General features: G+C 49.8%; 4 protein-coding genes across 4 annotated transcripts; 1 reads left to right on the top strand and 3 right to left on the bottom strand.

Annotated features, from left to right (window-relative positions):
• Positions 1-510: 510 nt before the first annotated feature.
• Positions 511-4961, bottom strand: PFICI_07285 (uncharacterized protein; the record flags this gene model as incomplete). The annotated part of the gene is made up of 4 exons (XM_007835866.1): positions 511-2051; positions 2114-4252; positions 4320-4476; positions 4542-4961. 4 exons carry the CDS (start codon positions 4959-4961, stop codon positions 511-513), a joined length of 4257 nt encoding a protein of 1418 aa, XP_007834057.1.
• A 1855-nt stretch (positions 4962-6816) lies between these two features.
• On the top strand, positions 6817-8795 carry PFICI_07284 (uncharacterized protein; the record flags this gene model as incomplete). The annotated part of the gene is made up of 4 exons (XM_007835865.1): positions 6817-7036; positions 7113-7243; positions 7369-7690; positions 7753-8795. The coding sequence occupies 4 exons, from the start codon at positions 6817-6819 to the stop codon at positions 8793-8795; spliced, it is 1716 nt and encodes a 571-aa protein (XP_007834056.1).
• Positions 8796-9395: 600 nt separating this feature from the next.
• On the bottom strand, positions 9396-11059 carry PFICI_07283 (uncharacterized protein; the record flags this gene model as incomplete). The annotated part of the gene is made up of 6 exons (XM_007835864.1): positions 9396-9504; positions 9561-9723; positions 9776-10556; positions 10621-10717; positions 10784-10820; positions 10954-11059. The coding sequence occupies 6 exons, from the start codon at positions 11057-11059 to the stop codon at positions 9396-9398; spliced, it is 1293 nt and encodes a 430-aa protein (XP_007834055.1).
• Positions 11060-11903: 844 nt separating this feature from the next.
• Positions 11904-13521, bottom strand: PFICI_07282 (uncharacterized protein; the record flags this gene model as incomplete). Its single annotated transcript, XM_007835863.1, has 3 exons — positions 11904-12209; positions 12282-12627; positions 12686-13521. The coding sequence occupies 3 exons, from the start codon at positions 13519-13521 to the stop codon at positions 11904-11906; spliced, it is 1488 nt and encodes a 495-aa protein (XP_007834054.1).
• Between the last annotated feature and the right edge of the window lie 2724 nt (positions 13522-16245).

Here is a 16245-nt window from a genome sequence, read left to right as displayed (position 1 = left end):
ACCTCACACCAACCTCATGTGTGTCAATGCGCTGATCAGAGTCATGATTGAATGGGTGAGTGGGCTACTACCAACTTCATACAATGAGTAAGCATCATGAATTACTCCGAGGTTCCCATGCCGGGTTCAGGAAAGACTCATCTATCTTGACTCGCCCGGAAAAGGAGTGTCAAAATCAGGTCCTTGCTTGTTTACCCGAGTGTTGTATCACAGAAATTGGCAAACGCAAAATGTTTCATATCACAAACAGTAAAAATAGAGAATTGGTAATTATTGATACCATATTTTGTTAGCTATACTGCAACTCTTTATAGTTGGAAACTGATTTCGCGAAAAATATTCTCATTGCAAAACTCTCTTACGAGATACCCGCAAAGGTAAGACCCAATCGCGTTCATGTTCACGAGTAACTTCCGGACTGTCCACCCATGTATCAGGTGCAATACCATCGCTTCAGGAATCGAAAACCCCCGTATAACACTTGCTCGATGGCCCTCTACCTCTCCGAAATCAATTCCACCGCTCAGAAACAAATATAATGTCGTCGTCATCATCATGGCCAATATTCGAGTCACTGTCAATAGTGATGACTTCGAACGAATCATCATCTTCAATCTTGATGATTTCACGTTGATTGGCCGCCTGGACACTGAAACTGGACGGTCTCGGTGCTTCTCTCGCGCTCTCGACCGTGAGGTCGATTGTAAAATCGATTGTCAGGTCAATTGGAGAGGAAAGAGTACCAGGACTTGTAACGTAGGGGCTAAGACGAGTCCCCATGCCTTGTTGAGTGTAGTTGAGCGTGGCAGAGTCCCTTTTCGGTACTGACCCAGTATCGGGCTCCGTTTTGACTTCTGTCTTGATCGCAATGTCCGGTTCTTGCTTGATCAATGCTTTTCCATCATCTTCATGCTTAGGCTCCTGCGGAAAGTTTGCGCTGCCATGATAGTTGCCAAGCGACTCGGCCGAACAGTCCTCTTTCTTTACCAAGACGTCTTCTTTCAGTGACACACCGTCCTTCAGCTCATCATTCATGGTTTCGTCTTTTTGAATCTTCGCCAAAGTCGGTGACTGCTCGTCCTTAAAGCTGATGGTAGTCTCTTGGAGTAGCTTTTTATCCTCCTCGAAGTCTTTGACTTTATCGGAGTCTTCTTCTTTTTCTTCTGCATCATCAGAGTCTTCTTTACATTCTTCTTCCGAGTCGTCGTCGTCTTCGTCTTCTTCTTCGTCTGCTGAGTCATCTTCTCCGGAGTCTTTGGAGTCTTCGGAGGAGTGCACTTCTCCGTTCATGATACTGACAAGGTTGGATTTTCCCTCCTTTATTGCAGCAATCACCTTCATGACTCGGACGAGAACCTCATCAGGGACTCGGGAGAAATCTATCTGGGGGAATGGGACCAGCTCGACATGGCTGGAACCTGAAATGACCCGAAGAACAATCTCTAATGCTCGCTCGAGAATAGCAGGTTCTTCGAGATCTGCTATCGTCCAAGTCGATGGCGCTAGTCCGCCATATCCGGCCTTACGAAAGCGAAGAAGCCGCTGGTTCAAGTGACCCTTATGGTTGAAAAACTCCCTCGACGGTGCTGGAAACTTTTTGAATTCGTAATAGTACGTAGAACGAGTCCTCGGAGAAGTTGAGTCTTGCGCGTGGCTGGATGTGGCCGTCTGCATCCAGTCCAAGTCCTGAAATTCGCGTGTTGTTCTGTTCCAGCTCGATGCCCGCGCTAAGTGTCCAGCTGAAGCCAAGCCCTGACCGTCATTGGAGGATACACTGTCACCATCAGAATCATCCTCATGGTCATCGGACTGGTGAGTTCCTCTAAACATGGACTTTGACTGGTGAAAGCCGAGTTTTCTCTTCTTCGTGGGCCTTTTTCCGAAGGCTGACTGATCAGTCTCTGCCTTGGCTAGGATCTTTTGGCCCTCTTCGATATTCCAAAGCTCATCAATTTCGTACTGGAAGTTATTCAGAAGCTGAACTAAGATGTGGCTCATCGTGCCCTGTGCGCGGACACTGAGCTCTGGCAGAATCTTTGCAACCTGCTGACCTGTACTGATGTTTAGCGTATGAATGTCCCCATGATGTTCACAACAAGGCAAATAGACTCACTCTCACGGAAAGCATAATAGGAATTGAGGACTTTTACTCGGACGACATCGACCACTTGGGTCTGGCCTACGCGGATTACGCGGTGGGCAGCTTGCCACTGGACAGCGAGACTCTGTGCCTGGGCGGCAACAATGACTCGGGAACAGTTCTTTTGCAGATTTGTCCCGGCAAATCCAACCTTGTACATCTGAATCAGTACTTGTACCGAGTCCATCGCACCGTTGTTAAAGTCAGCAATCAGTTCTTTCCTTTGGCTGGGGCTGAGTTCCGAGTGCAGAACGCGGCAGTTGATGCCGATGAGCTGCAAGACCAGTTCATAGTAGTATGCCAGCATGGGAACATCCTCAGTAATGAGAACCTTTTTAATCTTTTTCCCAATGCGTTTGCTCAAGACATGTTCCTTGAGATCGTATAGAATGTAGCGCAGTGTCGGCGATCCCCGGATTGCCAGCTTCAAGTAATCCAGGGCTGTCTTGGGGGCGGGTTCATCAGCATCGAGTAAGAAGTCGGCGAGCTTAATGAATGTAACACCCGCATTCCTCATGAGTAATACGGGTTTGGTCCTCGGGCCATATCCGTTGGCATCAAACAGGGTCTCAAGTTTGAAGACGTCCATGGATGAGCAAGCGATTTGCCATTTGCGGTGTACCTGGCCAGTACGAGGACAGTCTTCAGAGTCCTCACTTGGCTTGTCTATGTCGTCTTCTGCTTCCGAAGACCAGTAATTGAGGCTGTGCAGACACCAGATAAGCAGCTCAAGATGCTTGGATTCGTATGCAGTTGCTGTGCTTGGGTCAAACTCGATATTGACGGTTCTGCTCTTCACCCCAGGGTACAACCCCTCCAGCGGGATTCGCCTCGTCTGCTCGAAATCCTCGAAAAGGAAGGAACCGGGTCCTCTCTTTAGCATTGCCAAAGATTCAAAGAACCTCAGAAAAGTCCTTGTGGAAACAATATCTGGGTCCAGTCCGCTGGCATATGGTCGCAACAAAGGCGATAATAAGTCAGGGCAGCCTGCAAGAAGTTGCATGTCGTCGTACAGTGGACGACCCTGGATAGCCTCCTTCAATTGAGGAAGCGTTTCGATGTCTTGATGGGCCTCCCTCGTCACATCGCTTTTGTTCACCTGCTTCAATGCAGAGCTCCAGAGCAGCTCTACCAAGCCTCGCAAATCGCCCAGGGAATTGGTGCATGGGGTGGCAGTAATCAGCAGCGTGAACTGTCGCTCAAGAAGAGAGACGCTCTTGTGCACATTCGTGGACGTACTCTTGACTTTGTGAGCTTCGTCTACACAGACCATGGAGAACCCGCGGCCTTCTGCTGTTAAGATGGAATGCCATGACTTCTTGGGCTTGTCCTTCTTGCTGCCTTTATCGCCTTCTTTATCACAGTCTTCGCCGTCTTCTCGGCTGCTCTCCTCCTTGGTATAAAGTGTCCTCTTTGCCCATGTATCTATTGGGCTAATGATGATGGTTCTGGCTGCCGTTGGGCTGTCCGTATCCCAGACATCCTTGTACCTGTGCGGCCAAACCTTGAAGGAGTCAATGGGTAAGTGGGAAACACGGGGATCCTGACTGAATAGACACGCATCTCCCCCAGCGACAAGAATTCTTTGAATTGACTTGGACGAAGTGTTGAGCAAGATTTCTTCTGTCCATTGGCCAGCAACAGCCAGGTTGGGCACAAGAATCAAAATAGGCCTGTACACACGCATTCCCGTCTTCTCATCATGGTCCACATTGAGGCTGTGGCTTGCCATGAGCTCGATAGTGGCGATAGCCGTCAAGGTCTTGCCGAGTCCCATGGAGTCAGCGAGTATTGCGCCACCGTACTTGGGACCTCTCAATTTCCTCCGGATTTCTCTTTCGCGGGCATTCTCGAGCCTTTTGAGCTGAGGCAGCTCACCCAGAAGCCTGGAGAGGATCCAGACAATACCCGTGACTTGGCTATCTAGAAAGCCCTTGGTCTGCTTTGGGCGTCTCAGCTCAGCCTGAGGAGTTCCGACAGCAAACAACTCTGCCCATCTATCGGATGCCGGACCTGAAGTTGCCATTCCCTTGAATCGATTGGCACTTGCATCGTTTTCGTACTTGACCTCAGGAAATAACGGAGAGTTGTATAGACTTAGACTGCTTTGACCTAGCTCAAGGTTAGTCTTGACTTTCGCGACGACTGAGATAAGAAAAATGTAATTTTGTTTGCGTACCGTGCGTGCCGACTTTCTCCATCTGCAGATACGTAGCAGCAGGTCCAACTGGGGGGCCTAAACAGTTAGGGGACGCATAATGTAGTGCTTGGGCCGCGCCGTATAGACTCTGTAGCGGCTCAGTGTCACCACGCTCTTTCGTTGTCGAGTTGGAGTTCTGTTCCATTACTTTGTGTGAGCTCCCATGAGGGATACTTCCAGAAGGGGTGACAACAGACTGACCTTGTATTCAAATCCCCCTTGACCATTCGTGCAATTAGTATTTTCATACCATTCAGATGCTGGTCGGTTACCCTTGTCACCATGATGGCTGACAAATTTGCCTTGGAAGATATCTCCGGCAGGGTCCACGATTCCTGAAGGGTACTCTTTCAAGGCTTCATCGATCGCCCACAAGGCAAATTTCTCCCGATAGAGCAACTTGTCTTTACCAAATGGCATGTCATGTCCGTTGAAGAAACGACGGAGTTGTTCATGCGAGATGGAGCTGGACATTGACCTGGGCTCCCAATAATTCTCTTGTACAACCGACCCTGGCTGCGACTTGAAAAACTCGTCAAGAGCAACTCGCCACTCGGGGCCGAAACCATGTTGTTTGCGATATGTTGGAGCTGTATTGACTTGGCCTGCATTTGATGTCATCGCGGCGTTTTCGTCTCGAGGGTTGTAACCATGTATCCCAGGAGTCGCCATAATGAGCAACAACTACGAGGCCATGAACACTCGGAGAGACCAAGAGTCTGTCTATCTTGAGAAGTGGTAGTATAAGAGTTGTGCTGAGAGTGTGAGGAGTCGAGGTGAGGGTCGATACTTGGAAGAAGTCAGGCTTTGGCAATGGACAGAGTTGAATGGGGCAAGGAATGTGAGGATTGAAAGGGAAAAGGTGAGGTCGCGTAAAATATGTCAGGTTTTTGAAGGTTGCAAATGCAAGAGCGGGAATGGACGAGTATCTGATCCTTGGACCAGATAGATGTCAACTCCAGGGGCAAGAACCGTTGGCAGTTATGTTAGACTGCGAGGGGATCCAAGAATATTTGTTAATGACAAAGAATGATTACTGTTTCGCTGGTCTGAAGAAAGGTCGGATAAGTAGGAACACGAGGCATTCAAGCTAAAAACTTGAAGGCTGTGAAGGATGTTTGAGGTTGTTGCTTTTGGGAAGTGGGAAGGTAGTGAGTTTGCAGAAATCGAGAGTGACATTCCAGTCTAGTAGAGACAAATGGCAAAAACGAAAGTACAAGTTTCGATTGGGGAAGTTGCGGAAGTCCCGAGATTGAATCTCCAAGCCGAAGCTTCTTTGCAGTGCAAGAATTGAAAAGTCCAATGAAGGGGAAGAATGATCAACCTGTAATTATCAGGGAGAATTCTTTAAACGATTACTGCTGATCAAGAGCAATCAATGGTTCGCTGATATTGAAGAGGAATGTTGTGATGAATGCGGGAGCAAGGCATCCATCCATTCTAGATCAGAGAGATTGAAGAAATGATTAAAGATGTTGCTCCAGAGTCCAGAGTATGTAAGAATGGGCTTGGAGAGGGTAAAGAATACCAGTCCGGTCAACTGCTAAGAAGGAAAGAACGGGGTGGAACTGATGAAGATGCACAATCCTTAGATGTAAGGCCCAAGAACCGCAGCTTCTAGTCATGAGAGTTTTCAAGGGTCGGTATCGAGGAGTGAATAATCCTTGACGAGTGATGATCAGGTTCCTGCCGGGGTTGCGAAGTCCACTCCCGTCAATAGGAGGTCGTCAGTCATTGGGGGAACAATCTGACACAAGTGAAGAGTTGAGATCTTGCCGAGTCGTAAAAGGTGTGAAGTAGAGAATTTTGGACGAGAACTCTACAGCTCAGAAAGAACAAGAACAATCATGTCCATCAGTTGCAGGTATTTGAAGGATGGAGTGTGAGGGTTGTGTTGTGTCTTGCGGGAACAATCCAATGGGCACTTATAATTACGAGTTACAAGTAATGATATGGAATTTACGCAGAGTCTGGAAGGAACGTAGCTCCTTCCTCAACACTGAGACATGAATTATTCCGAATTTTCAGGATTCCAATATTTTCGGGAAAATCTGGCAAGTATTACAGCTTTATGATTACTTATACTGGCGTGCAAAATTAAGAGGCGACACAGAGCAACAGCAGCTTAATTCCAGTCTGAATCTATCATGAAGCGAATCCACAACTGTTGTAGAGCTAGTGGCCCGCGGAAATTTATAATATTGTAATTACCTTATACTTGACTAGCAGCAGTATCAACCTGTCATACGAATAATATTTTTGACATTATGGCGCCAAAGCCGGCAAAGCTATTGCGCCAATCATCTCTCACGGGCAAGGGACCCATTTTTAGTCGTTTAAAAATAGTTTAAATGCTTCGGATTCGGAAGTAAACTCTCTCTTCTTTTCTTTTTTGTCTTATCATAATTGTGAGTCCTTGTGGCAGTGACTAAGCATTTGTACCCATTAGTGGCCCAGGACTTTCGAATACCACACAATGGCTCCAGCCGCAGACATTGATCTCGACGCTCCTTTCAAGGAGGATATTATCCTTGAAGTTCGGAGTGGTAGAATGAAGACCATGCCTGGCTTGACCATTCAATCCGGAATCGACAAGACGAAATGTGAGGGCGTGGTGACAGTAAATCATCTTGGCATTGACGGCGACGAGCACGATCCTACGTTTCATGGGGGAAGAGATAAAGCCGTTCATGGCTGTGAGTGATGGGCTCATCTTTTTTTCTTCACCAGTTTCTTGCGACCAATCTCCTGACTGAAGAGAGGGGGGGCCAGATTGCTCGTCGCATTACCCCCAATGGCAGACTGAATATCCAGAGGCTTCTTCGCGGTTTGTTCCCGGAGGTTTTGGTGAGAATCTAGTAACGGCGCACATGAATGAGCGCAATGTGTGCATTGGCGATGTGGTGAGTCACAGAGCCCAAGGGGTGTATCTAGGCGCTGTTCCTACTTACAGCCATGAGGAAAAATACGAGAATCGAACCTCCTCATGATTCCGGATTTCGTATCGCAACTCTCTAATCGCTCAAAGATCTCCGTAGGCGACCCAGAGACTGGGCTCCTCTTGCAGGTCTCGCTGCCGCGACAACCCTGCTTCAAGTTGAACCACCGATTCCGCCTCAAGAACTTTGCGCCACAGACCTACACGCTCTCTCGTACCGGCTGGTATTACCGCGTGCTCCGCCCCGGGCCACTCGAGGCCGGCATGCCTATTGCGCTCCACGAGCGCAGACACCCCAAGTGGACGATTGAGCGACTGCAGGAGTACCTCCACCGGAATCAAGACGACGCCGAGATGAATGAAGAACTCAGTCGCATAGAGGAGATGGGCGATGAGGCACGAGGCGCTTTTGGTGAGTGGTGCTTTCATGAGAATAATCTCCACTCGACCTGTTGACGGGTCAAAAATCTGCAGTGAAAAGAGTAGCCAAGGCCAAGGCCGCAGCAACTCGCAAGGAGCGAGCCGCCACCGAAGCAGCAGAAGAGTGGAAGAACTACAAGATCATCGAAAAGAAGCGACAGACGGACCGAATCGCCAGCTTCATCCTCGAGGCAGAGAAGCCCGATCCCGACGCCACGAGCACCCTGCTAGGCGCCCACGCCCGCCTCAAGCTGCCGAGCGGACTGGTGCGTAGCTACTCGGTGGTCTCGGGCACCGCGAACCGTTTCGAGCTGGGCATTGCCTTGGAGGAACCCAGCCGTGGGGGATCGGCATATATGCATCAGGTTGCGGCCGAGGGCACCATACTGCCCATCTCGTCGCAACTGACCAGCGGCGTCCCGATTTCATCTGCATCCTCTACACACACTTTCATCGCGGGTGGCATCGGTATCACTGCCTTCTTGTCCATGGTCTCCATGTTCAAAAAAGTACACCTGAACACGACGCTCCACTACGCGGTCCGCTCCGACTCCGACATACCGTTTCGTGACACGCTCGATTCGCTCAGCCAGCCGGCGCCCAATAAGGATGGTAAGATCGAGGACAGCTCCGTCCGGGTGGTGCTGTACCACAAAGATCGTGGCGAGCGGATGGACCTCGACAAGATATTCGGCGAGCTCGGCTGGAATGGACATGCCTACGTATGCGGGCCGAGTAGACTCATGGACGCTGCCCTGGTCGCGTCCAAGAAAGCTGGCCTTACTGAGGACGATGTGCACTTTGAGGCGTTTGGCGCTGACACGACCGGCGACCCGTTCGAGGTTGAGGTCTTGAATCGGGACAGTAAGATGCTCAAGGTTGACGCAGAAGAAACGCTCTTGGAGGTGCTCCGACGAGAATTCGGTACCGCACAAGTGGCGAGTAGCTGTGAAGTAGGAAATTGTGGCACGTGCAAGGTCGCTTTGAAGAAAGGGAGAGTAGAACACAGGGGTTCAGCGCTGCCAGAGGGAGAGAAGGATGACGCTCTGCTCAGTTGTGTTAGTCGAGGTCTCGGGAAGATTAGTATACACATATAAGAATTTTGCGTGACATTGATGCCCATGGACTCGAAAGGCATTGAAACAAGTCATATTTCTATTGACAAGCAGATTGAAACTCCGAATCCGAACGCCAAAACTTGTAGCCTCACGATGCAAACGCATCAAGTGAGTTCCGCCCTTTGATCTCCGGCTGCGGAATGAAACACGTAAAACACAAAACTTCCATGAGCCTGCGTAACTTATTGAAGTAACCCTGCAGGATCCAAGAAATGCTAAGAAAAAGGAACACATATGAAGGTACTCATACAATCGTCTCGGTGTCACCAAAACGACGCGAGGCTACGCTCTCTCTTCTGATCTGAGCACATCTAGTGGCGTGTGATGTTCTTGCTCTCCGTCAGTCAGACTGCCTCCAAAGACGGACAAGCTGACCAGACTTGGATGGGATATGCTTCCAACCAGACTGGCGGCACCGTTCATCCGGCTGTCTTGGAGGCTGTTGGTGTCTAGATTCGGATTGGAAGCTGCATTACCGCGCGACTGCCGTTCGATGGAGTAGCTTGTTCCATGAGATCGCGGGTGCTGACGAATGAGAGAACGTGTCTCGTCCCGAGATGGTGGTGCAGCTCTAACGTTCTAAGCTAGATCGCGACCTGTGGACATACCCACAGAGGGACCACTCGAGCCAGGTTTGGCATTGTTCGAGACCTTGTTCCATGAGAGATACGTATGATCACCAAGTTTTCTAGAGTTGAAATTGTTAGCTTTCTTTGGAAAACGGTAATCTGGGAAATTGCATACCTTGGGCGAATCAAGTGGGTCACGGTAAAGATGGCACCAAGCACGATGCAGATACCGCCAACCACGACATATGCAATGCCCAAGAAGGGATTCTTGCCACCGATGACACTCTTGGTGGTGAATACAATCGACTTGGTACCTTGGTATTCGGTCACTGGGAACTCTGCGTGGAACTATTAGTGGTTTGGTCTCTTTCGAGTTCAAAATGTACGTACCGGATAGAATCTCAATTTGATAAGTTCCGCTCTTCATCGTGGCAGTGTCATTACGCGCGTACAGCTTGCTGAAAGTAGGCAGACCTGCAGTCCTCATCCAAACCTGGAAGGCTTGGTTGTCCTTCAGGTTCGGGGGCGGCGCACTCTCAGTGTAGCTATTGTTCGGATACTGTTTCTGCCAGTTCGGCGGCGGCAAGATCTTGCTGAGATCTTGGGTGTCCGGTAGGTTGCCATACAATTCGTTATCCGATGACCAGGCAATGTTGCTGGAGTTCTGCAACACATATGGCGTGTTGTTATCGGTCGTGTAAACAGGGCTGAAGAAGGTATCGTTGAACATGGAGTTGGCAATCAGACCGCAAGGATAATAGGGAAGATTTCCCCTGTCACTGTCGACGGTCAAGGGCGTGCAGCTGGAATCGCTGACAGAGGACTCTGTGTTCACATCGTCTCCAAGGAGTTGCTTGTCGTAGTAGGAGGAAACGTAGCGACGGTGGTTTTGGTAGAAGTTGGTGAGACGATAGTAGAACAAGACAGGCGCCTCCATGTCATCTGGGAGAATGAAACTGATGACACACTTGGAGACGTTCTGAACCACATAATCACCATGGTAGGTGTGGTTGACGAGCTCGTGGCGCCACTGTGCGTTGACCTTGGTGTCGCTCTTGAATGCTGAAGTGATCAGACTGTCGGCCATGTTGAAGTCCGTGGTGTCGCCAAAGGCGGTAGCATTCGGGGCGTCGGTGTTGCATGTTGAATAGTCGATCTGAAGCTCTTGAACCTAGCGCCTTCTTGTGAGCAACTGGTCCCATCACGACAATCAAGTCAAAAGGGGCCTGTCTTACTGTTGAGCTTGCCCATATTAACAAACCACCAATAGGCGCGAATATGATACCAATGGCGAAAAAGAGCGGCAGAACCGTCTTTGGTGTAAGAATCGGTCTGCGCAGTAAAATGATCAGCCTCATGTCGTTCTGGAGTCCAACTGCATTGTGTCTCGTCACTCACTGCCAAGCCTTCAATCGTTGTTGTCTGAATGCCGTGTCTGTCGGGTTCCCGAATCGTCAGCACATGTCCGGAACGACAGGAATCCCCTCTCTTGGAGCCTTTTCATCACAGATTGGTATTTTTACGTAGAACTCGGCTCGTCGGAATTGGTCGCATCGGGAATCACTCACTCGCGGGTCTTCTGCTCTTCTTCTTCTTTCCATCGGCCAGCTTGTCCGGATCGTCGTGCGAGTTCATCGAGTCGGTATGCCCGACGCCGGGCGCAGGCTCTGCCATTTCTGCTGCAGTCTCTCAGGTCGTGTCAAGTTGCGATGCTCTCGAGTCAAAAAATGTGCAAGCGTTGAACAAAGTGGATGGTTGTTGTCGCGATCGTTTGTCGCCGGCGCTCAGAAAGTTCCCGCTGCTTGGTTGTTGCATTAGCGACGGGGTCCCTTGGTAGCCCGTGGCCCGTCAGCAGGGGCCTACTTGAGTGCTACAAATTGGCGACACAGCCACAATTAGTACGTATTACTCAGTGCATACCAACGCATTGGGCCACCCAAAACTTCTGGCAATCGCGGCTATTTATGGAAGCAAATTGGGAGGAACAAGACAGATGGACTCCTTCGCACACTGACAGCTGGGAGCAGCGGACATGCAATCCTTTCAATTGTAAAGGAAGAATCAAGTGACGACACAGCACCAAGTTCACTGTAGAAGATCATTGCTTGATGCATTCTGATGATTTAAGCTTTTCTTATTGCTCCATAGACACTGCCTATCGCTGCTTGCCCTTTATTTGGTGCGAAATGGAGCAGTACTCTGCTCTAATGCTACTCAAATTTACCCAACGACGGACGCCCATACGCCTGCGTCTCGGCAGGCTCGACTAATTTACATTTTCCAGACCTCAAACTCCCATTGTCGTGAAGGGAAAAAGCCAAGATGGCCAGCTCTTCTGCATATATTGCAGGCCCAAATGCACTAAACCAATGCGTACATATCGAGGGTAGACATGGCGCAAAGACAAATGAACAAGTCCACATGATGCTGGCAAAAATTGTCAATAACGTAACTCTTTGCTCAGCATCACGATAGGTCATCGAGAAGTGACAGGTCGTGCAACTCCACGGTCGAAGTATCACGACTCGGCGGCGGGTGCGGCTTCTTCGATCTTGGCTTTCTTGGATTCCTCGGTCTCGTCAGCAGCATCCTCGGCTTTGCGCTTGCCATTGGTCTCAGGCGATGGCTCAGCTGGCTCAGTCTTCTTCTTCTCCTTCTTGCGCACAAGACTGGAAAGGTCCTTTGCTCCCTTCTTAGCCTCTTCGATACGAGCCTGTGCTTCAGCTGGGGATTCTCCCAAAGCTGCGCCAAGAATGCCCGTCATGGGGTTCTCTGCGCCTAGCACGCCCTCAACATCTACGGGGCCCTTCTTCAAATCCACAAGCTGCAATCAGTCATGTTAGCATCAAAAGGCATGGACAACGAAGCCACGGGGGAGAAGTGGAGAACTGCTCACCCGCTGCTCCATATCCGCAATAATGTCCCGCACTTCGGCGATCTTCTTGCGCGATTCCTCATTCTCCTCGGGGGCGTGGAGAGTAGCGAGGTTGACCTCCTCGTTCTGGAGCTTAAGCTGTGTGCTGGCAATTGCCTTCTCGAGCTCGGCAGCTGCCTCGTCGCGCAGTCCCTGATCGACCGTCTTGGGAGCATCGTCCTTGTCTTCAGCATCGCTCGTGACAGAGGCGAACTCGAGAGCTAGTGAAAGCTTGAAATGTGCTTCGGCTCGAATTTCTGATTCCTCGGGATAGAGCTCGACCTTGTACTTGAGAGCTGCACGTGCATCATTGATTGCTTCAGAGTACCTGGACAGAGTCAGCGGGCAGAATTCTCAGCGGGTAAGATTGTTGATTGGAGCCTCACTTTTCATTCTCGAGTGAAATCTCAGCCAGAAGGTCGTGGGTATCAGCAAGACGCTCCTTGATGTGTTTAATGGCAGGCGTGTCTTCCTGTGCAGCCTCCTTGCCTTTACCTTCTGACTCATTGAGTTGCTCCAAGGTCTTTTCGAAAAGAACACGAGAAAGATCCAGGACTTCGAAAGCAGCGGCAAGATCATCATCCTCCTCTTCCTCCTCCTCGCCTTCACCTTCACCCTCGCCCTCAGCCTCTTCATCCGAATCCTCAAAGTTCTCGTCGCCGGTGAACTGGAAAAGCGGTTTCTTAGCATCCGACAACTTGTCACCATCTTCTAATCCGCTGCCAGTGACATTCTTTGCAACGTATGCCACCTTCTCCTCTGCAATCTGGTCAGCCTCGGATGTGGCGTTGTCTCCAGAAACGCGCGCTGTGCTCGACTCGGCAGAGTCCTTCTGGGCCTTTGCAGCTGCCTTGGCCGTCTTCTTTTCTCCGCCAGGTGCAGCACCAAGAACATCGCTTTTGCCTTGGCCAACCTTGAACAGGCTGCGACCGTAGAGGAAGAGGATGTCGGCGTTTTCGGGGGACATTTCTCCATTGAACTCGGCCTGCATCTCGGCAGCGCGCGCGTATACCTCTGAGGCCTCTTCATACTTCTTCTGTGCGTAGAATGCTGTAGCCTTGGCTGTCAGATCAGCCAGCGAGACCTTGATAGACTTCTCGCGCTCCTCCTCTTCCATGGGCGGCAGCGACTGGGGTGTGCCGACAGCAGACGCCGTAGCTGATGCGACAGTCGATGGGATCGCCGAAAGGACTGGAATCTCGGTCGGAGTAGGGTCTGCCATGATGAAGATGGGATTCGTGAGGTGTCGTAACGATGTGGGTAGGTAATTGGCAGAGCCTTGACGAAAGACGACCTGGTGGGCTCTTACTGCTTTCTCTCCGCTACAGAATTGAGAAACGAAACAGGCGCGGTTCTCTGGATTGAATGTGCTCAAGTTTCTTAGTTGCGCCTAATAGAGCTTGATGGAGCTGATCTGATTGAGGTTTGTTGGATGATGTGGAAAGATGAGTGGTTGCGTCTGCGAATTGAGTGACGCGATTTGGTGCTTAAAGGTGGGTCGATAGCACGCGATGATGCTGTTTTTCGCGTCGAAGCTCTAGAGTGGGAAACCTGGGGTACTGAATTGAAGGAGCTTGGGCCCTTTTGGGGACTAACTTGACATTTACAATGCTGCACCTCGAATCTGTCTGCTTATCTACTATAACCTATCACATGGCGCGCGATAACAAGTATCTTCATTTCTTTTCGCAAGATAATACACATGTACACTAGTATCTATAACCTCTTGATCCAAACCATCCTTGTAATTCTTCCATTGATGATTATGATGATTCGGAAGAGCTGCATATTGCTCTCGCGGAAGCTCCCAAGGCTCGATCAGAAGTTGGACTAGAACCCAGAGTTAGGATTATAGAAGCCAGCAGTTCGGCAGCATCGTGCCTATAAGTGGTTTGACCTGCCTTGAGTATTCCTAGAAACCAGCACGACGACTCGTGCCTTTCTTCAAGTGATGAATTTTGATCTCAACAACCTTTCCTAGATTACAGGGAGCTCGCCTGGCTGCTGCGATCTTTCACAATGGTATAAATTCTACTGCTACCACGTTTCTGGGCGTCTGGCGTTGGGACAATTCAAACCCCACGGAGCTATTGCTTAAGCCTGGAATTGTAACTCCAAGGACCCTCTTCGAATTTGTGGACAGGCATGAGCTCAGAGTCAAAGCCGGGCATGCGCGCAAAATGGGAGGACTGGGAAGCAGCTGCCCCAGACGGTCGGGACGCATGTCCCAAGCTATATATACCGCCACCAAATGAGATGACCCCTCAATACCATACCTAGGTATTGCGAATCGACTCGGTCTCGATCTGGTAAAGGCTTTTAACCAAGATCCAGACGTCTGGATTAACTTGGAGATTGGTTATGGCTAACAACAGACTGCTTGCTCACTTGAACGTCTTGTCAGGCATTTAAAGAGCAGATGGCAGAGAGACAGGTGGAAGCCTCCAGAGCAAAATGATACTCGGCGAGATGCGTGAAGAGGGAATGCGAGACGGCGGCGCGAGCGGACGCTACTGATCTGTCGGACTCCAGTCCAGGCTGGCCTGATGCATCGTGGCGGTCAATGGTTCTGCTCAATCGGCTGTTCCCAGGTAGCCACAAATGTCTGTAGCCCTATTAGACGATGCAAGTCTACCTTAGTATCTGCTCAATTGGTACAAAACGGTATAAAGCGGTCGTCCGTTCTCCCAAAACATTTACTACTATTCAATCTAGAGTATTGATCTTGTTAATAAGCTTAGTTTAAAGACAAGGTGTTCCGCTCCTCATCCACTCGGCACCGCAAAGAGATTCCAATGTTAAAAAATACTGAGCTACCATAGAAGTCCAAGTGCATACACTACTTTAGTTGAGCTGAAAGATAGGTAGACTTGCGCAGGGTCGGATGCTTTGGGTGGGCTTTTGTTAAAGTATCCTTCATTGTACATACCTACACTAGAGAACGACCCTTATTTCTTTGCTGTCACTTAGATCGATGGATGGTAAGATAGCTATTTCAGATGCGTGCATCTTCCAGAGTTCCTTGATCAAGTCAGTCTGGTAGTATCATTTCCGATGATTGGTAAACCTATATACATCAGCTCAGTCACGCGATCGGGGAAGCAAGTCTCGGACCCGACAGCAAACTCACTCTAGCGAGCTCAAAGTTGATACTATCTGTTCGCAAGCTGAGTTCCCACTGGGCAATTTGCCATCAGTCACGTCAAGAGCGTTCACGATGCTATTTATTGCCTGGGCTTTTGGAGGTCGCAGCGTAAACCTTCCCTTTGGCCGTCGGGAAATAAGGCGTTGCTGGCGACTAGGGAAATAAGGTATTGTTTTCCCACAGCAGCCTCGAGTCTGGTAAGCCTCAATATAAATAACAAGTCAGCTCGATGCTGACGTCGTGCACTTTGCAATGCAAGCAGTATGTAGTGTGCCACGTGCCGTAGTACAATCTTCTTTCGAAGCGAATTTCTCTCCTTTTGCAGATCATGTCGTGGAAACGGATGCTCAGATATGGCTCCGGCAATGTAGCCAATCTCGCATTCGAATTTACCTATTCAACCATGGCGCCGCTGGATCTTCAGCAGCGCCTCAATTGTGGTGGGGGTCACTCTAACCTATACCATATCCATATTCGCCAAATCCAGTAGTGTCCTTCACAAAAAAAAAGAGACCCTGGCTTGCACGGGCGCAGGGGTCCTTGGTCGTCCTCTTTTTTCTCGATACGACTTTCTTTCGTGATGGACGTCGGGTAGCTCATAATCAGCGCAAGCCGATCCTTTCCCCTATGTGGTGTGGTCCTCGATGATCGGCTCGGTCCACGATGGAGATGCAAGGCGTAGCAGATCTGCAATGCTATCAAAAGCTAGTGTACATGTTTCATGTTGCAATCATTCATCAATGAATCAATCTGCGTGCGTGAGCTGTACGACTCGTTTGTGCCGATGAGAGATCTCCTGGC

This window comes from Pestalotiopsis fici (genome assembly GCF_000516985.1).
Source record: "Pestalotiopsis fici W106-1 unplaced genomic scaffold PFICI_Scf_4, whole genome shotgun sequence".
NCBI lineage: Eukaryota > Fungi > Ascomycota > Sordariomycetes > Amphisphaeriales > Sporocadaceae > Pestalotiopsis > Pestalotiopsis fici.
Note: the sequence above shows the minus strand (reverse complement) of the source record. Positions and strands in the feature narration are given on the sequence as shown.